The 18,595-nt window shown below is 38.6% G+C and overlaps 1 protein-coding gene across 1 annotated transcript; it reads left to right on the forward strand.

Annotated features, from left to right (window-relative positions):
- The first annotated feature begins 210 nt into the window (after positions 1-210).
- Positions 211-702, forward strand: FERD3L (Fer3 like bHLH transcription factor). Its single transcript, XM_024562906.2, has one exon. It carries the CDS (start codon positions 211-213, stop codon positions 700-702), a length of 492 nt encoding a protein of 163 aa, XP_024418674.2.
- Positions 703-18,595: the final 17,893 nt, after the last annotated feature.

Genomic DNA, 18,595 nt, shown 5'->3' on the forward strand with positions numbered 1-18,595 from the left:
CTTCCATCAGAGTCGCGAGGAGGGACGTCGTCACAGACTTCCCAATCGGTGCGACTAATCCTGTTATCAGCTTAGTTATAAATATTAAGGTCCCCTGGCCCTTCGTCGATGCTATCGCAGCCCTAACAGATTCGGGGCTGTTAAGAAGCCGACCACCAGTCTCGCCCCTCCCTGAGAGAAACCGATGAGACTCCGGGCCAAGAGGACGCGATGGCGGTCTATCCCGAGAGCTGCGTGGACGCCACCGTGCTGGACTTCGTCGCAGACCTGTCTCTCGCCTCCGCCGGGCATCCTCTCCTCTGCGACTTCGGGCCCGAAGTCCACTTTGGGAACCGAGGCCTTGTGCTCCAAGAGGGAAGACCCCGGAGTGTGGCGCGCTTTGAGGAGGAGGATCCAGAAGAAGAGGAGGGTGAAGTAGACGAGGGGGAGGAGGAGGAAGAGGAGCACGGAAGGGGCACCTCCCTGCTGGGTCGTCCCAAGAGGAAAAGGGTGATCACCTACGCGCAGCGCCAGGCAGCCAACATCCGCGAGAGGAAACGGATGTTCAATCTCAACGAGGCTTTCGACCAGCTGCGGAGGAAGGTGCCCACTTTCGCGTACGAGAAAAGACTCTCCCGGATCGAGACGCTACGCCTGGCCATTGTCTACATTTCCTTCATGACCGAGCTCTTGGAGAGTTGCAAGAAAAAGGAAACCTGCTGAGCTGATCTGGGATGGACGCGTCTACTCCCTCCTCGCCTGGGCGCGTGCGGGCTTGGGGTGTTTCAGGACCCGGCAGAGGGTGCGGGGAAGGGCCTGGAGGGACGCTCCGAGACAGAACTTCTGGCCTTCTGGAGCTCGGGTCGGAATTGTAAAACACCCGCAGTCCTCGTGGAGTTAATATACACGCGATCGCTCTCCACGGAGTGTGCTGGGCAGCGGCGGCCGGGCGGCGCCTGGCAAAGCCCCTAAAGCCAGCGAGGCCGTCGAGGCGCGAACTGAGAAGCACTTTCTGCCGGCCGGTGGGTGGAAAGCGAATCCTCTCGGCATACGGCAGACTTCGGGGGCTTCTACCGAGTCCAATCTCTCTTCCTTGTCTTTAAAAAAAAAAAAAAAAACTAGAAATTAAAAATAAGTTTTTTTGAGCCTCAAGAGTCTGCCTGCGCTGTCCCTGGCAAGCGCTCCGCTCAGGCCTGCGCCCTTAGCAGACCCGGGAGCCGCGACCCTGGAGGGGCGCTGGGCGCTGGGAGCGGGCTCCGGGGAGGCCAGGGGGCTCTGCCTCTGGTCCCGTCATCCAGGCTCGGAGAGAGACGGAAAGAAGATGCGGAAGGCAGGGGAGTCGAGGGGACAGGCGACCTCACCCCGTTCCCTCCTCCCCCGCTCTCCACTTCCCTCTGTCTTCCCGCCCTGTCGGGGTCTCTTCCGCGTCCCGATGCTTTAACGCGGAGGTGGGCAGGGGCAGCTGCGGCCCCGGGGGAGACGGCGCTCGGGGGGCCTGGGGTGCCCACGGCCGCCGGCGCTTCCCCCGTCTCCTCCTCCGGGGGGGAAGGGCGCGTCTTCCCAGGCGCTGGGTCGCCAGAGCGCGCACTTTTCAAGTAGGAAGACAGCTTTCGGTCTAGTCGCATCTAGGAACAGGCGAGGAAAACACTCAGAGCAGGAGACGCGGTCCTCTGCTGTGCAAATGCACGTGCACGGGAGATGGGGTTGAAGCAGGACCACGCTGGGGGCCGCCTCCTCTTTGGACCTTCCACCACTCCCCAGTTCCTCCCTCTGGGGGCCTGCTGAACCTGACCTGGGGCTCTTCGGGCAGCAGTAGCTGAGGAGAGGAACCGGAGTGAGCAGTGCCAGTCGTGCTGTGAATTCAGCAATCCCGAAGGATGAATCCGGTTCCCAACACTTTATTTTGCTCTTCCCCGGCCCCTCCCCGTGCCTCGAGTCCCCCTCTGCGCCCAGCCCCCACACTAACCCTATCATACTGTTAGAAATATAATTCATTATACTAAGAAGTAATATATACTTATCCTAGAAAGTTGGGAACACAAAGATTATAAAAAGAAATAAAATTTAAATCATTCCACGTTACACACAACATTTTTACCTATTTCCTTCTCTCTTTTTTTCCCCCTCTATACAGATATAAACTCAATGTGTTTAACAAGTTTGGGACACTTTTGAGTACTGACCTTTTTCCACTCGGCGTTATGGAATGATCACTTTTCCTTTGACTTTAAATATGATCCAAACGTAATTTTGATTATTGTATTTTATTGTCACATCAATGTTTCACAACTGAACTCCAGTCCCTTACAAGTTCATAACTAAGATAGTTTCTTTAAAAAAATAAATCATGATGCAAAGACCATTCTTATAAATCTCAGCCTATGATAATTTCCTTAATATCACATAGAAGTGAAATTTCCGTGTCCGATGAACATTTATTTAAGTTGGTGGCTACGATGGCCAGATTGCGCCCCAGGTAGGTTCTGCCAGTTCACACTCTCTCCCACCAGCACTGAAGGGATGTGCCTGCCTCACAAATGCCTTGTAAAACTTCTCCTAGTTCTCCTGTCTGTAGGAACTGGGTTAGTTTTGAAATGACCACCTTCCCAAAGATGATTTCTTACTTGGTATCTTTTCACCAGGATTTTATTTTCTATCTCTACTACAAGGTCATCAGGATAAACAGGTAAAAGAAAAAAAATGTAACCAGCTAAGGCCAAATGACAAAACCAGGCCATGTTGGGGTTTTGGTTTGTTTTTTTTTTTTAATTTTCCAGTGCCTTCATTAAATAAACTGAAATTTGGACAATGATCCCTACATCAGTTTTATAAAGTAAAATAACTCATTTTGTTTTCTATTTCTAAATAACATTTTACTACTAAGCCTAGCTGGTTTGTATTTTTAAAGATAAATTTTTCATTATTCATTTCAATAGATTAAAGGAAAATAATTATTTCTCATTTCATTATCAAATAGTGATGTGCTTCCCAACTTACAGAGTGCTAGTGGCTACATCAATCCCTCGTGTTTATCCACTTACTCAGTTAAAAAAATGTGTTGACATTTTACATATAGTGTGAATGGGTTCAAAACTGAAAGAGACTGTGGAAGCGTCTCTTCTTCTCCCACTTAAAGCCTTGAAACCTAAACATGATTTATTAAAAAGTCTGCAAGTTTCAAATAGGTAAAAAATGGTTCAACTCTAGGAATCATTAATATTTTGTTGAAAGAACCAACTTTGAAAATTAGAATTAAAAAAAAAACTGTGGACAAAGGACCTCAAAAATCACTGGGTTCTGTAGAATAAATGCAACCATCATCCTTTTTTGTTGTTCAAGTACAGCTGTCTTGATTTCCCGCCCCCCACCACTCACTCCACTCATCCCTGCCTTGCACCCTCAAACCTACCCCTTTTAGCTTTGTCCATGTGTCCTTTATACATGTTCCTTGATGGTCCTTCCCCTGTTTCTCCCCATTATCCCTTTCCCCTCTCCCCTCTGGTTACTCTCAGTTTGTTCTTTATTTCAGTGTCTCTGGTTATATTTTGCTTGCTTGTTTGTTCTGTTGATTAGGTTCCACTTATAGGTAACATCATATGGTATTTATCTTTCACCACCTGGCTTATTTCACTTAACACAACCATCACCCTTAAGCCTCTGCCTCATATTCTGAACCATACTGTTAGATTCTTAGTGAGAACATCATATCCCAGAGTGAACAGCTCTTCAGCACAGTGAAGAATACTTGAAGAACTTCCAAATAAAAAGCTATTTCCCTATTATTAGTAGAATGATGTCCACGACTCTTAAAACTGTTACAGCTTATAAATGCTTTGTCCTTGTAAGTGTTTTATATGTTTGGAAGCTAAAATACAAAGTCTCTTACACCAAATTACCCCTAGAGATAACATGAAATGATTTGTATTTCAAACAGGAATCTACTGCACCTCCATATTTTGACACTCAACTAAGCAACATGATAGTTTTAATTTTTCCTGTTAGATCCATAAATTCAGGGTACTTTTTAATACATTGTTTTAGTATATAATACAACCCATGTTAAAATTGTTTTATTCTTTATTATCTTCTAAACAAAATTGATAGAAAAATAACCTTCTACCAGTTAAAAAATATCCTAATTATGTCAGTTACTTCTGGAAAATTGTAATAATGAGTTTTTGAAATCTTAAAGTTATTTGGACGCTTGGAATGCACCCTTTTAGCTATTGCTTGGAATCAATTTATTTTTACACTCTTTGCTGACTGAAAACTGCGTTTTGGTCTCAAACTAAGTTCCCCATAACTATCAGGTTACTATTAGTATTCAGACATGTAAACCAAAAAAAGAGCTAAATGAAATCAAATTTGAAAGACGTAATCGGGCTTTCCAGGGAAAGTAAAAATAACCAGAAGACTTTGCCATCAATAGGCAGTCCCTCAGGGTGATCATCTTTTACAGGTGCCCAGTGTGAGAACAGACTTTGGCAAAATGAGCATTGGCCCTTGACCCAAGTGTGACTCTAGTATGCATAATTCCTGCGTGGACATACAATTAAGACCCTCAGATTGGTGTTTATTGTTGCATTTGTTGGCATTTCATTATAAAAACACTTTATTGTGAAAGATTTATAACATGGCTATAAAACTTCTGAGTTGAAACTCAATAAGCACAGTTTAGTATAATTTTATTTTATGTAATTACAAATCCTCAAAAATTTCAAAGGTAATTAAGACACCTAAATACATTTTACAAGTAAGGTTCCGAAGTGTACCTGCAACTTTAAAAACCAAGAGATTGATTTAATACAAAATATAAACTAGAGCCGAGGCTGGTGTGGCTCATCCTTTGGTTTGAGCACTGGCCTACAAACCAAAGGGTCACCAGTCTGGTTCCTGTTTGGGGCGCATGCCTGGGTGTGGGGGGCATGTGAGAGGCAACCACACATTGATGTTTCTCTCCCTCTTCCTCCCTTCTCTTCTCTAAAAAATAAATAAAATCTTTAAATATATATATATAAACTAGATTATTTAATTTTCATCAAAAATAGCTGCCAGATTAATAATAAATGTTAAGTATAAAATCTACTTTTGCAGGGTGATAGTTCATTAAACTGTATTTAAATGAGTTAGAAAAGTGTTGAAGTATTGGTATATATCTATATCTTGGCCCAAGTTCATTCCAAGGTTCCTGAATTTTCCAAACATTTTGGGTGAAGTAAGGCCCTGTTTCTGGTCAGTGCCCTCTCTTCCTGGGAATGCCGAACTGAAAAAAGTTACAAAACACGAGTCAGCAGTTCTGACCATTTTTGTTTTGACTTTGGGGTTTCTTTGAATCCAAAGCTCAAAACCAAACCTGGCGGAGGAGGAGAAGGAAAGGAAAGAAGCGATGCAAACTGACAGAAATAAAATACCAGAAAGATGGAAAAACTTCTTCAAGTCTCTAGAAACCAAAGTTTATAAATCACCACAACTTTCTCCGTGACATCAAATTTTTAGTTCTATGCTTAAAATACATTCTGTAAAGAAGTATAAGGAATCCAACGAAATGCAAAGAACAGTATGAATGTATTTTAAAACACTATGGCTAATGTTTGGTAGACTTTTATCCTTAATTTTGTACAAGACAAAGTAACCTTAATAGTTAATAAAATTAAGAGTTTGATGAATATTAGAGAAATTATTATAATAAAACATCTTGTGGTTACTCAGTTCTCTGTTGTTTTTAACGCACCATTCACATACTTTCTCTCATTTGATCTTCCCAACTGGATTTCAGGAGGATCTAGGGTCTCAATTAAATCAAGTCATCAGTGTACCATCTTAAAAATTCAATCGCTCATTAAAATCAGCATGATACTGAGATTCCTGGGGAGGACCAATGGTCACATGTAAGTAGCACATGACTTTGAAAGACACTGCTTTTAAACATCAAAAGTACCTTAACGCACTCTGTGGATGATAAATTATATAAAAGTCTGGCATGGTTTGGCTCCCTCAAAGGCCAAATTATACAACCTTCTATTTAGGGCTGTATGAAGGAGATTTCCACCTGCAGCCAGCAAATGTAAATGACCTCCAAGCAGGTATTAAAGACAGCTTTTTATGCTCTCCAGTTTTCAAAAGGGAAAGAAATATCTATGAGATATGAAAATAGATGAAACAGTTGGAGAACATAAATATGTTTGAATGAATACGATTACACAATTATTTTATTGCAGGTAATTTTGTGACTTCAAAACTTAATAAAATTACAAGTTCTATTGGTTACTGGTCAGATCTTGAACTACATATAGTCCTATAATTTAGTAAAATGTTGACTTATTTAATCCCATAGTTTATGAAATGTTGGAGAAATGTTGGAGAAATTAAAAATGGGATTAAGAGGAACCACCAAGTAACTGGATTATTCATTCTGGATGAAGTAATAATATCTATAATAGCAGTAGTAATATCTATTATAATAATATATGTACTGTATTGCTGCTCGCTTACATGAAAGCACATGTTCTAAATGCTGTTTAGTTCTTTACATAACTGTTATATTAAAGTTCTCATAATAGCATTAGGATATATTATTATCTTCATATTATTACCTTCACAATGAGGACACTATGGAATAGAGAAGTTAAATAACTTCCCACACTCAATGAGCTAATAAATAGTGAAGCTAAGATTTACAGCCAGTGAAGACTTTCAGAGCCCAAATTCTTAGGGACTCAGGTTACTTGTAAATGATTATATGATTATTATATTTAAGCAGAAATGATGAGAAAATGAGTATTCATTATCTTTCCTGAGGACCTCAAAAATGTAGGCACGGGCTTTTCTCACAGCAGAGGGATAGTCTCTGCACGCACACACACCAAAAAAAAACAAAAAACAAAAAACCTGGGAAGAAGGACTACTGGTGGAAGTTTTTAAAGAGGCCTTGAAATAATCTCCTGTGGATATTTTGAGGCCACACATTTCTTTTGATGAGCACATGCTTATAAACACAAGCTTTGGAATTTGTCAGAAATGCGTCTGAGTCACAAGGACATCACATAATGCTATGGAAGCTGGTACAAGTTACTTAAACTTGTTGGCCTTCAGTTTCTTCACCTTTAAAATAGGGATAATAATGCTTGTCTGATAGGGCTCTTATGAGGATTGACTGAAATATGTATGCAGAGTAAATGGTATACAGCGAGCACTCAGTAAATGGTAACTACTATTAGAATACACATCACCATCATTATCATTATTGTTATATCCCTTCCAATTCTATGGCAGCAAAGACTCTACGAACAAAGCATCACCTTTACCACCAATAATAATAGGTAAAAACATAAAATAGCATATAAAGATCAGGACTTGTTATGTAGTACTTTTAAATAAACTGAAAAATAAAATAAATTTTCTTATCTCCCAATATTTTTTTATGTCTGGAATAGCTGACTCCAAGCATTTAGTCCCGGCGTGTGCATCTTTCTAAGTGGAACAATACACCCCCAAATGATGAATACAGAGATCAAAACTCGCTCATTTAACCTGCTACTGTAATAGCATATATGCTAAAAACAAATGGTCGGCAAGTTTCTTTAAATCTGAAAATAAGGACCTGAATTCATTCAGAGGAGTTCTATTCTCTCAGCAGCCCAGACATGTCTCAGTATATGTTTGCCAAATGAGTGTGCATTTATTCAAATTAGATAATTTCTGATGAAATCATTGTGTATCTTAGTTGCAATGGTGTCGCACTAATCTACATATGGGATAGAATGGTGTAGGACTATGTCTTTTTACACCGATGTCAATTCTCGGCTTTGATATTGTACCGTAATATGTAAGAAGTAACTAGTGGAGGAGACTCAGTGAAAGAAACACAGAACCTCTCTGTTCCATCCGTGCAATGTCCTGTAATCTAGAATAAATTCAAAATAGAAAGTGAAAGAATCAGACAATTACTACAACATGCCATTGAACTTATAAATGTAAATGACCATTAATTTTAGGGAGACGTTCACATATACTTGATTCATGTCATGTTCCACAATTTTTCTCCAAGTGTTTCATAACATGAAACCAAGTTTTTCTGCATGGCGTTCGGTGGACCCCGAAATAAAAGCCAGGACGCAACCCCTAAAGGACCTGGTCAAGCACTGAGTATCTGACTCTGGGTCCTTTGGACCATGCTGACATTTTTAAAAATTAAATTTATTGGGGTGACATTGGTTCATAAGATTATATAGGTTTTGAGTGTACATTTCTGTGCTATATCATCTGTATATTGCTGTATATGTATCGGTATATATCTGTATATATTATGTGTCCATCACCCAAAGTCAAGTCTCCATCTGTCACCATATATTTGACCCCCTTTACTCTTTACCACCCCCCTCCTTCCTTCTAGTAACTACCACCATGCTGTTGTCTGTGTCTACGAGTTTCTGTTTGTTTGTTTTTCTCATTTGTTCATTTGTTGCTTTCACTGTTATATACCACATATGAGTGAAATCATATGGTTCTTAACTTTCTCTGTCTGACTTATTTAGTTTAGCATGATATTCTCAAGATCCATCCATGCTGACATTCTTGGCAAAATGCATTCTCAAGAATGGATTTGTAGCGCTGAAGCTTCACATCTTGATTCTCCTGCTTGCTAAATTAGATACTCATTTAAAACATCTGGGCTTCACTACCTGCCCTGATCTGTAAAATGGAAAAAATAAACACAGGGTTATTTTAAATATCAGAAGAGGTCCTATAAAGAGCTCCATGCCGTGCTTCACACTAAGTAAATACTAAACAACAGTGTTGTTTCTGCCAGCTCAATGGTGAACTTTTATACAGAGCAAAGTGACAATTCAGCCTTTTAGAAAACACACACAAAAGCGATATTCAGTAGTCTGCCCTGCTTCGCTCAAACAGATGAGTCTTAAGCAGCATGGCATTTGTGTCCAATTTAAGGTGTTCTCCTAGTAATGTATTGTTGTTTAATTTTGTTTTTAAAACATAGATATTTAAAGTCACGACTTCTGATCTATGACATACGCAATCGCAACATTCGGTTGGCAGGGAAGGTTACTATAAGCCCTACATTCCTAAAAAAATGTCTGAAATTTGCATATAAAGCTTTGTATATGAAAAAATGATACCTCACATGGTAAATCCTCTGGGAATTTATATTTGAGCAAGTTAATCTCGAAAGGTAAGGTGTTGGTGATAGTAAATGACAAGCAGGACTGCCTCATTTATTAAATATGGATTTAGGCCAGCAGTTTTTTTCATTTCATGGCATATATAAACTAATTACTAAAACTGTGGCACACCAAAAATATATCTTTGCTGATCTGACAAAAATAGGTATAATTTTGATAGAATCACAAAAAAATCATAATAGTAATCACCTACCCTTTTGTCCCAAAGAGACTTTTTTAAAAATCCGGTGTCTATACTTGTATATAAGGAATTGTTGTACCAACCAATCAGACCAGCTTATTATGTGATGTGACCAATAAGACGCAACTCTATTATATGACCTATACATTCATGGTTCAAGACAGGGCATTCACACCACCCCGGCGCCTATTACTGTGTTGGCTGCTGTCATTTTTTTTGACAACCTAACAGAGCAGTTGTCAAAGCCCCTGACCAAATAGTCAGGTGTTGCATGTTTTGAAAATCCTTGTAGCACACTGGTTGAAAACTGCTGATCTAGGTTAATGTGAAATCGAAAAACCCACTCAGCCCACCTACCTGGGAGTGGGTAGCAGGGTCATGCTTTGTTTCACGTCCCCAGAGAACATACCAGTGCTTGCGCACCCAAGAAGGTCAAGAGGCTGCCACCTGCCTCCAACAGAAAGGAATCGGGGAGGAAAAGAGAACAGGTGCCTTTTCGAACCTGCAGAAAGAGCAGTTGAATCCCAAAGAACATTCTTGAACATCTTTTGTTGCCTGGCCTTATCCTCTTTATGCACACAGATTTTTGCTTTCATTCTGACGTTAGTGGGTTAACACAAAATCTCTGAAAAGCGGTGCACTCTTTGACCCAGATTTATTTACAATTTAAATATCAGCTTTTGAAAAGATAAACTTAGCCTTAACTTATACAAAAATTCTCATATATACTATTTATTATGATAATTTTTCCTCCTTGCATAGAAAGTTAAAAGAATAATTATTAATTGGTATTTTCAATGTTTTGATTCAACTTCAAGTAGCTTGAGGGTTGATGATAAAGGCCCTTCTGAAATGTATTAAAAGTTTTCTGCCTTGGGAAACATACCCAATTTCAAATATTCTCACCATGGGTTTATATTTTTGACCAAAAAATGTGGTAACTATAGTTAACCAGCACTTGACAAGTAGTGGTTTTCTTAATTGTGGATCTTATTGAACACGCCACACCATTTCTTTCATCGCTATTCATTTGCTTAATCTCACCAAAGCCTATTACAATTAGAGAGATGAGCTCAGTTAAAATACATGTATATAGTATACCACTTCGTTTCAAGATGACAGAACCACAAATTAAATTTTATACCCTTATTAGTGTACTACATTTCATCAAATTCAACCAACTGCTTCTAAATTTAACCTGCAACAGGCTGAAAAATGCCCAGAATTCAAAGCATCACACAACAAAACAATGAAAATCTTCCCAAATTACCCACATGAAAATATGCACATATGTCAATCCATACCTCGGGGACTCACACTGGACACCCCAGAGTGTCTACGTGTACAGTTATAATCCCACCCTCCATTGTATGAATCACATACACGCAAACATGCACACATGTAAAAGTATTTCCATCAGAATACCTTCACGTGTGTTTTAGCAGGGATGGCACATAGGTCAACTTTTTTTTACTCATAGCTTATACCTTAAGTTTTTATTTTCTTCCTTTCCCTCCATAGGTGGGTAGGTTCACTCTGTTTTACTAAGAGGCATCTTTTTCTTGAACATTACGTATGTCACAATATTAATGATTGTTGAACATTCCCATTTTCTATCACCAAAAGTTAACTATCAGTGTTTGTATATACATGGAAAACAAGCTCCAAAATTACTCCAGTTCTTGATTTAGCATGAGCCCCACATAAGCATATCAGGCCTGAATATAATTACTAGGACCAGCAGCCAGTCAATTGCAGAAAAGCAAGTGTCTGGAATTGCCATTCAGGAAACCTTCAGAGCACTCATTGATTACATGAGGGTCACTGACTCAATGAGAAAAACAGAATTTTCCCTCGGAGCAGAGCCACTTCCTCGTGGAGAGATTCAAGAGTATGTAAAGTTTAGGTAATTCACCATATCAAGAAAGAAGTTAGAAAGGACAGAAGAATGTTCTCTGAACCTTAGCTCCGGTTGGGAAGATCTAAGCCATATTTTACAACATTAGCACATTTTGTGGATTTTTACAGCTTGCTTACAGAAATTTCACTGGTAGGAATTTAGAGCGAGGAAATAATTAAGGCTATGAACAAATATTAGACTACAAAGTATGTATCTTATTCTTCTTTATAATATCAAAATATAGGAAATAGCCTAGATGTCTAAAAATGTGAATCTTTATTACAAATTGTTGTAGTTGTTAAAAGGATGATGAACAAAATAGTCTGTGCTGTGGAAAGATGTTTTCAATAAATTATAGGTAAAAAGTATTTTATACAGCAATATGTGAAGTATGATTTTATTTCTGTTGTAAATGGGAATTGTGTAAGTATATATGGGTATGTGTGCATATCTTTATATCTGTAAATATAAATGGTCATTTTATACATGATGTAGGAGAACTGATCATTTTTGTGTTTGTTTGTATTTTTACAGTTTTCCACTATCCCCTCTTGCTCAGAAAAATAATAAAGTTATTTTAAAGCAACAGGGACAGCAAAAGAAACGACCAACAAAATGTAAAAGCAACCTATGAAATGGGAGAAAATATTTGTACACCATCTATTTAATAAGGGGTTAATATCCAAAATATATAAGGAACTCATACAACTCAATGGCAAAAGCACAAATAATCTGGTTGAAAAATGGGCTAAGGATCTGACTACATATTTTTCCAAAGAAAACATAGAAATGGCCAATAGGTACATGAAAAGATGCTCAACATCACTAACCATCAGAGAAATGCAAATCAAAACCACAATGAATATCACCTTGCACCTGTTAGAATGTCTATCATCAAAAGGATGAGAGAGAAGTGTTGCTGAGATGTGGAGAAAGGGGAAACTTTATGCATTCTGGGTAGGAATATAAATCGGTGTGGCCACTGTGATAAATGCTATGGAGGTTCATAAAAAATTAAAATAAAACTATGATATGATCCATCAATTTCACTTCTGGGTGGGAGTGAATACTGAAGGCAATGAAATCGGTATCTGGAAGAGATATCTGTACCCCCACCCCATTAACCGAAGCATTATTCACAATAGTCGAGGCAGGAAAATAACCTACTATCTGTGGATGGATGAATGCATAAAGAAAACGTGGAATATGCATAAAATGAAATATTGAGCCATAAAAAGAGAAAATCCTGCCTTTTGGGACAATATGGATGGACTTTGAGGGCATTATGCTCAATGATGTAAATCAGATAGAGAATGAAACATACAGTATGTTCTCACTTATATGCAGAATCTGAAAATGCCCAGCTCATAGAAACGAAGTAGGAGGGTGGTTGCCAGGGGCTGTGGGTGGAGGGTATGGGGAGATATGGGTCGAAGGGTACAAACTTCTAGTTATAAGGTAGACAAGTTCTGAGAGTCTAAAGTAGAGCGAGGTGACCACAGTTAACAATACTGTATTACATACTTGAAAGTTGTAATAGATCTTAAATGTTATCATCACACAAAAATGAAGACAATAAAATAACTTTTTAAAATAGCAACAATACAGATTGTGAGTTGTACTCGCAGTTGAATGGTGGGATGCTGTTGCTCAGGTGAGAACTCTTGACTTCTTAACTCTAGAACATGTAAATTAGGTATGTAATGTGCTTATAAATGATATTCTGTAATTTCTCTGGATTCTAGGAGCAGAACATACCAGCATACCAGAGGCCCTTCTTGTGATTCCTTCCAATTGTTGCCTTCTCTCCCTGCAAGTGTATCTAGTGTCCTGATACCTAACACCCTCGATTAGCTTCACAGCACTTGTATTGGTTCATATGAGTGAAATAACTGGGTTTGGGGAAAATACTGATTTTTATTTATAAATTTATCTTCAGCAAAGCAAGTATTCTACAGTCCCCTCCAAAAAAGAAGAGAAGTTGAAATTAATTAGAGAGAGAAGGATTAAATGTACCATTAAATACACAGTTAAAAAGTAAAAGAAAAATTACTTAGAAGGTATGAGTTTTAATCTCATTGACACTGAAATGGACATTTTAACAACATGAGATGTTCCTTCTTAAACACGGCTGAGTTCACCTGTAACTTATACACACACACACACACACACACACGTGATAAAAACAGGTACAGTAAACTCTACTAATGCTAAGAAATTTATTGACTGGTCAGGAATACACTTTTAATTTCCAGTGCAGTTTGTGATGTTTAAACAATTAGTACCACAGTTTTGCTTCCTATTTAGCCCAAAGGGGCTTACAGTGTGTGCAGTGGGCTCGTGTGGGTGCGTGTGCATGCTCCCGTGTGTGTGTCTGTGTGTGAGAGGTACAGACAGCTTGTGTAACATTAACATTTACTTTAATTTGTAAAAGGATACATTAGAGCCTGATAACGTGCTCTCCAAAAGCTGTATATATTCATATCCGCATATTCACACGCATGTGTTTTCACAGTTTTCATACTCATGGTTTGAAAGCTGCCATATACCAAAAGAAAAAAGAATTACATTTCTAACATAATTTCAAAATATTTAAAACCTGCACTGTTTTTAATAACTTTTATTGTTTTCAACATGTGACATTTTATCCCCATTAGCAGTAACAGATGTCTAATGCATTAGAAAGGAAAATGCTGCACACGTGTTGAAATAGAGGACTTTACTGAAAGGAAAGCATGTGCTTTGATTTATATCAGTCGAAATTTAGATACTGTACTTGGTGCTATTTCAGGAAATGAAAAGGTGAGGAAGCTGTTATATATCAGTAAACCAGAGTAAAAGTCTCCATAGAAACCAAAACGGTTTCTGTGGGAGCCACTTAAGCTAAATTAATACCTAGAATATGTTCATATTAGCCCCCAGGGAGCCAATTTGAACAAAACAAAACCCTTTCTATTGATTCATGTATGTTACAGAGTATTTACAATTCTTCTTTGTTCACATTTGTCAAAAATTAATCAGTTATCGAGTCTATGAAAATTTGGGGGAATTCTAAAGAGAAATGATCACAAAGAAAGCAAGTGATTACTTACTCTTCCCTAACTCCATTATTTCTACTACAAATCAAAAGGAATATAAAGAACAAAAAATAATGACATAAATTCAATTTTACTTGTTTGGCTGGTTTTTTGTCTCAACTTTCAAAGTCACCTTCTTCCCTATACGATATGGTTTCCATTTATACCATCTTTCAAATAAGACATCTTTTGCTACTGGGATGATTTCTATTTCATGCAATTTGTATTATGCTCCTCTATTATTATTTTCTCTATTATTATTGCTTTATGTTCATAGAGTAAGAAAAAGTTTGTTGCACATAAATTGAGCTGCTTCCCGAAGTGCTTCAGAAATGCATGTCTCTGTCTGTATGTGGGTGCATGTGTGTGCTTGTGAGTGACATACATGTATAGCTTCCTATGGCCTGATGTCTGATAAAACGGCTACCTACCTCCTCCAGACCAAATAATCTTTGGTATTTCCTTCATTAGAGAGAAATTTGATATTGCCTTTCATTAGAGTCTCTGATTCATAATTACATAATCATAATGTGTGCTATCCATTCAAGCACCTAATAGACGGTACTTATCTTATTTATGATGTTTGGGACAGCCAAAAGGGGAGGGAGAATGTAGGACCACTAGCAGATAAATATAGGATTAATCCACAGGATAAATTGGTCCTGTTTTGGCCAGGTCCACCCCACAGCAGTCAAACCTGGTATTACCGCTCTTGTGCAACTGGACAAGGTTACTTTAAGGTTTTTCTCTTTTGGTCCACTTTTTTCCCATGCTCTTTAACAAAACTAAAATTAAATTGAGATGGACTTCTAAAAAACAATATTGCACATTAAAAGAGAGAAAATTTGTAAAGATGTTTGTTTCATCATTTTAACAAAAGGAATACACAATTTCTGGGTTGAGAACTAAGGCTTGCTCACGTCCATATGCAGTGGTAGTATAAGAAATAATTTGCAAAGTTAGAGTGTCACAGCCAAGGAACCCCAAACAGTATCAAGAGCAGCACCAAGTTCGGAGATGCTGGGTCCTGACATCGAAAGGACAGTGGCAAATCCCAAGGAAACATCTTTTAAGAGAAAAGGGCCAAACTGAGGCTAATTTTAACTATGTGGCTGGAAACTTTTCATGGAGGCTTACCATAAATTTCTTACCAAATGGATCAAGTGACAAAAGTGATTACAATTCTCAGATTTATGGCATTTAATTCAGAAATAGAGGTTCTCTTGAAATAAAATTCCAACCATTGGGAGAATTTCCAAGTCAGAAGATATGATTTATAACATTTTCTTCATCAGCTTAAAGTATAATGCCATCATTACAGCCCTGATTTTATGGATGTTCTTCAGAGTAATTCACTCTTTCATAAATGTAATGCTTTTTGTTCATATTCTGACTGATTTGCTATGACTTCATTGTAGTTGCTTTTTAATGTTCCTGTATTATTCCTAATCAGCTTTCAGTGTATTGTACTGTGTTAACAGTTCTCCTGATTGTTCACTCATCTCTCATGTCACAAGGGTAAGTGGCTATGTTGAATGAAAAATAAAATAATTATAGATATCTCCTGCTTCCCTTCTCCTCTTTGTCTCCCCACACAGGGTCTTTTTTCCTTTAACGCTGCCACTGTCTGTTGATTCCTTTGGACTGTATTTTATATGCTGCATATATAATTAAAAGTTTCTCCTCTTTTCAAATGAAGACTTTTTCCTTCTACAAAAATGCATGCAAATTATATGTTTTCATCAGAAATTATAAAGAAAGAAAACATGAAGACATAGTTTGTTGCAATTAAGTGAGGTTATTAGACTATGTAAATGTGTCCTTTAGAAGAGAGGGGTTGACAGAATGATCAAGAGGGTGAACGATGACCTGGCACCACTTTCCCAAGTCAATGTTCATGCATGTAAATGTCACACTGAGTGAAAAGCAGCGAGAGTGTGGGATCCATTTCTGTTAAGTTGGATTGGACTAGATTGAGTGTTCTTGCTCTGTTGGGCATCCAGTTCTCACGCTAACTTCCATTACTAATTTAACAAAAATATACCAAACACTTAGTGGGTGCTTACTATGGACTTGAGTCTTTTCTCAACATGATTTTCTAGTTTGATTAAATGACTTACCTAAAAGGAGCTCATAGAAGAATGAAGGACTTATACCTAATGATACTAGATGGGATATGTGGGAACATTAGAAACAGTAACTATTGAGCCCTGACTGCTGGGGCTCAGTTGTCTGGGCATCACTCTGCCAAGCAAAAGGTTGATGGTTCGGTTCCTGGTCAGCGCACGAGTCTGGGTTGCAGGATTGGTCCCCGGGTTGGAGTACATAGACCGATGTTTCTCTCCCTCTCTTACTGCCTCCCTTCCCCTCTAAAAATAAGTAAATAAAACATTTTAAAAATGATAGCTAATGGGATGTAATGGGATTTAATATACTCTAAGTCCTGCACTATTTTCTACTTAAATGCCCATAACTTGAAGCTGCTGGGAAGAGTAGCATTGGCAGGCTGAATAAAATGGTCATATACCTAGTATGCAGATTATGACTAGGTCTAAAAGACGTAATCCTAAACTTGGAGTCAAGGTAAAGCCAAGGATGACAGTTTGGTTCACTACTGGATAAAGTGCCTGCTGGTTACCTAACAATATCCGTTCTTCCCTTCTTAATTGAGCAATAGAGCCCATGAAGGGGACACTAGACATGGCCACCCACCAATGACTGCATCTCACAGCCTCACCTGTAGTTAGTTGTGGCTGTGACTCAGATCTAGTAATGAGATCTAAGCAGAAGTCTCATGAAATTTTTAGAGAGGGCCCTTAAGAGAGGTCTTGCCCTTGCTTTTCTTTTTTCCCCAGTGGCTGTCATGCAAAATTCACATGAGATCCGGAGTGGCCATTTGGTCTATGAAATGGAGTTCTCATTTCGTGGGTAGTAGAGTAAGAAGTTAAATCTCCAACATCCAACCTGGCTGAGCCACAGAACCTATCCAAATTTGTCATGAGATAAATAAAATGCCTTGTTTAATCCACTATATTTTTGGAACTCGTTACTATAATGCCATATCTTACTTTACATATCTCTTTCTCTTAGGTGTCTTGGGACAGTGCCTGGCACGTAATAGGATATCATAAATATTGTGGACCACCAAAGGGCAAAATGACCTCAGACTACACAGAAGGTTTGTAAGCCTAAGGCCAGAACAACAAATAGGAAAGGGCCAAGTTCAAATTCTTCTGAGCATGTTAGGCTAAAGAGAGGGGGAAAGTCTCAGCAAGCCAGTTCATAGCACACCTCAAACTCCTCATATCCCAGCCTCATTTCACAAGGTGCCATTCTTATGTTACAGAAAGGAAAGGGGTCTAACTGTATATACAAAATGAAAAGAGCATGAAATGTGATGGAACATAAATCTACTCTACCCCTTATCAAAGACAATTCAAAGTTATTTTCATTAATGACAGTATGAGCAGTACACATTTGAATGAAATAAAATTTTTCAAAAACCATAGTTATACTTTTACATTTAAAAAATTATAATACATTTAGCATCGTTTTAGTTCGTGTGTCTGCTGTGACTTTCTCTTTGACAAGACAGACGCAGGCTAATAGCAGTGAGTTGTAGAAGAGAATAACCGTTCATTGTTATACCTTCGCATCTAACTAAGGGTAACAAAGCTTTCACGTTAAGCGTAAATCTTCCACTTAAGATTTTGTTGGGCACAATGGTTTTCTCAAGAAAATAGTCACTTCGCTGTTAACCTCGATTATCACATTTTACTCTCAGGTTTCAGGAAGCAAAATCTCAAAATCATTTTGGAACAACTTTCAACATCTCAGTTCAGGGAGAGAACATTTGGTGAGGACAGCCACCAGTGTGTGCGCTGTTCAAGATACCCAGAAATCCGTCACGGAATGAAACCACATGGAAAGAAATTAGCCTTTGGGAAATTTACTTTCAGTAAATTGTTTTTGCCACCATATCATAAGCCTACCCTAAATGGCATTACTTTTTAAAAAAGAATAGCCGTATGAAATGTGTTGTGTACTTAATATACAGATGTGCTCAAAGATACTGTACTTTATGATACTTAGTGCTTCCTTCTCCAACAAAAGTAAGTGGGGGTGGGGGGTGGGAAACTTCCCTCACTCAGGTCACCAACCAGGAACAGTTGGACTTCTCATGGTCTCTCTCTCTCTCTTCCCCTCTCCCTGTGTGTGTGTTTCCTTTTATCATCGCTCATCACAGTTCTTGTGTCTT

Source organism: Desmodus rotundus, chromosome 6, assembly GCF_022682495.2.
Source record: "Desmodus rotundus isolate HL8 chromosome 6, HLdesRot8A.1, whole genome shotgun sequence".
NCBI lineage: Eukaryota > Metazoa > Chordata > Mammalia > Chiroptera > Phyllostomidae > Desmodus > Desmodus rotundus.

Bases quoted from the DNA above. Each gene is read 5' to 3' on its own strand.
- FERD3L (XM_024562906.2), top strand. From the start codon at position 211: ATGGCGGTCTATCCCGAGAGCTGCGTGGACGCCACCGTGCTGGACTTC.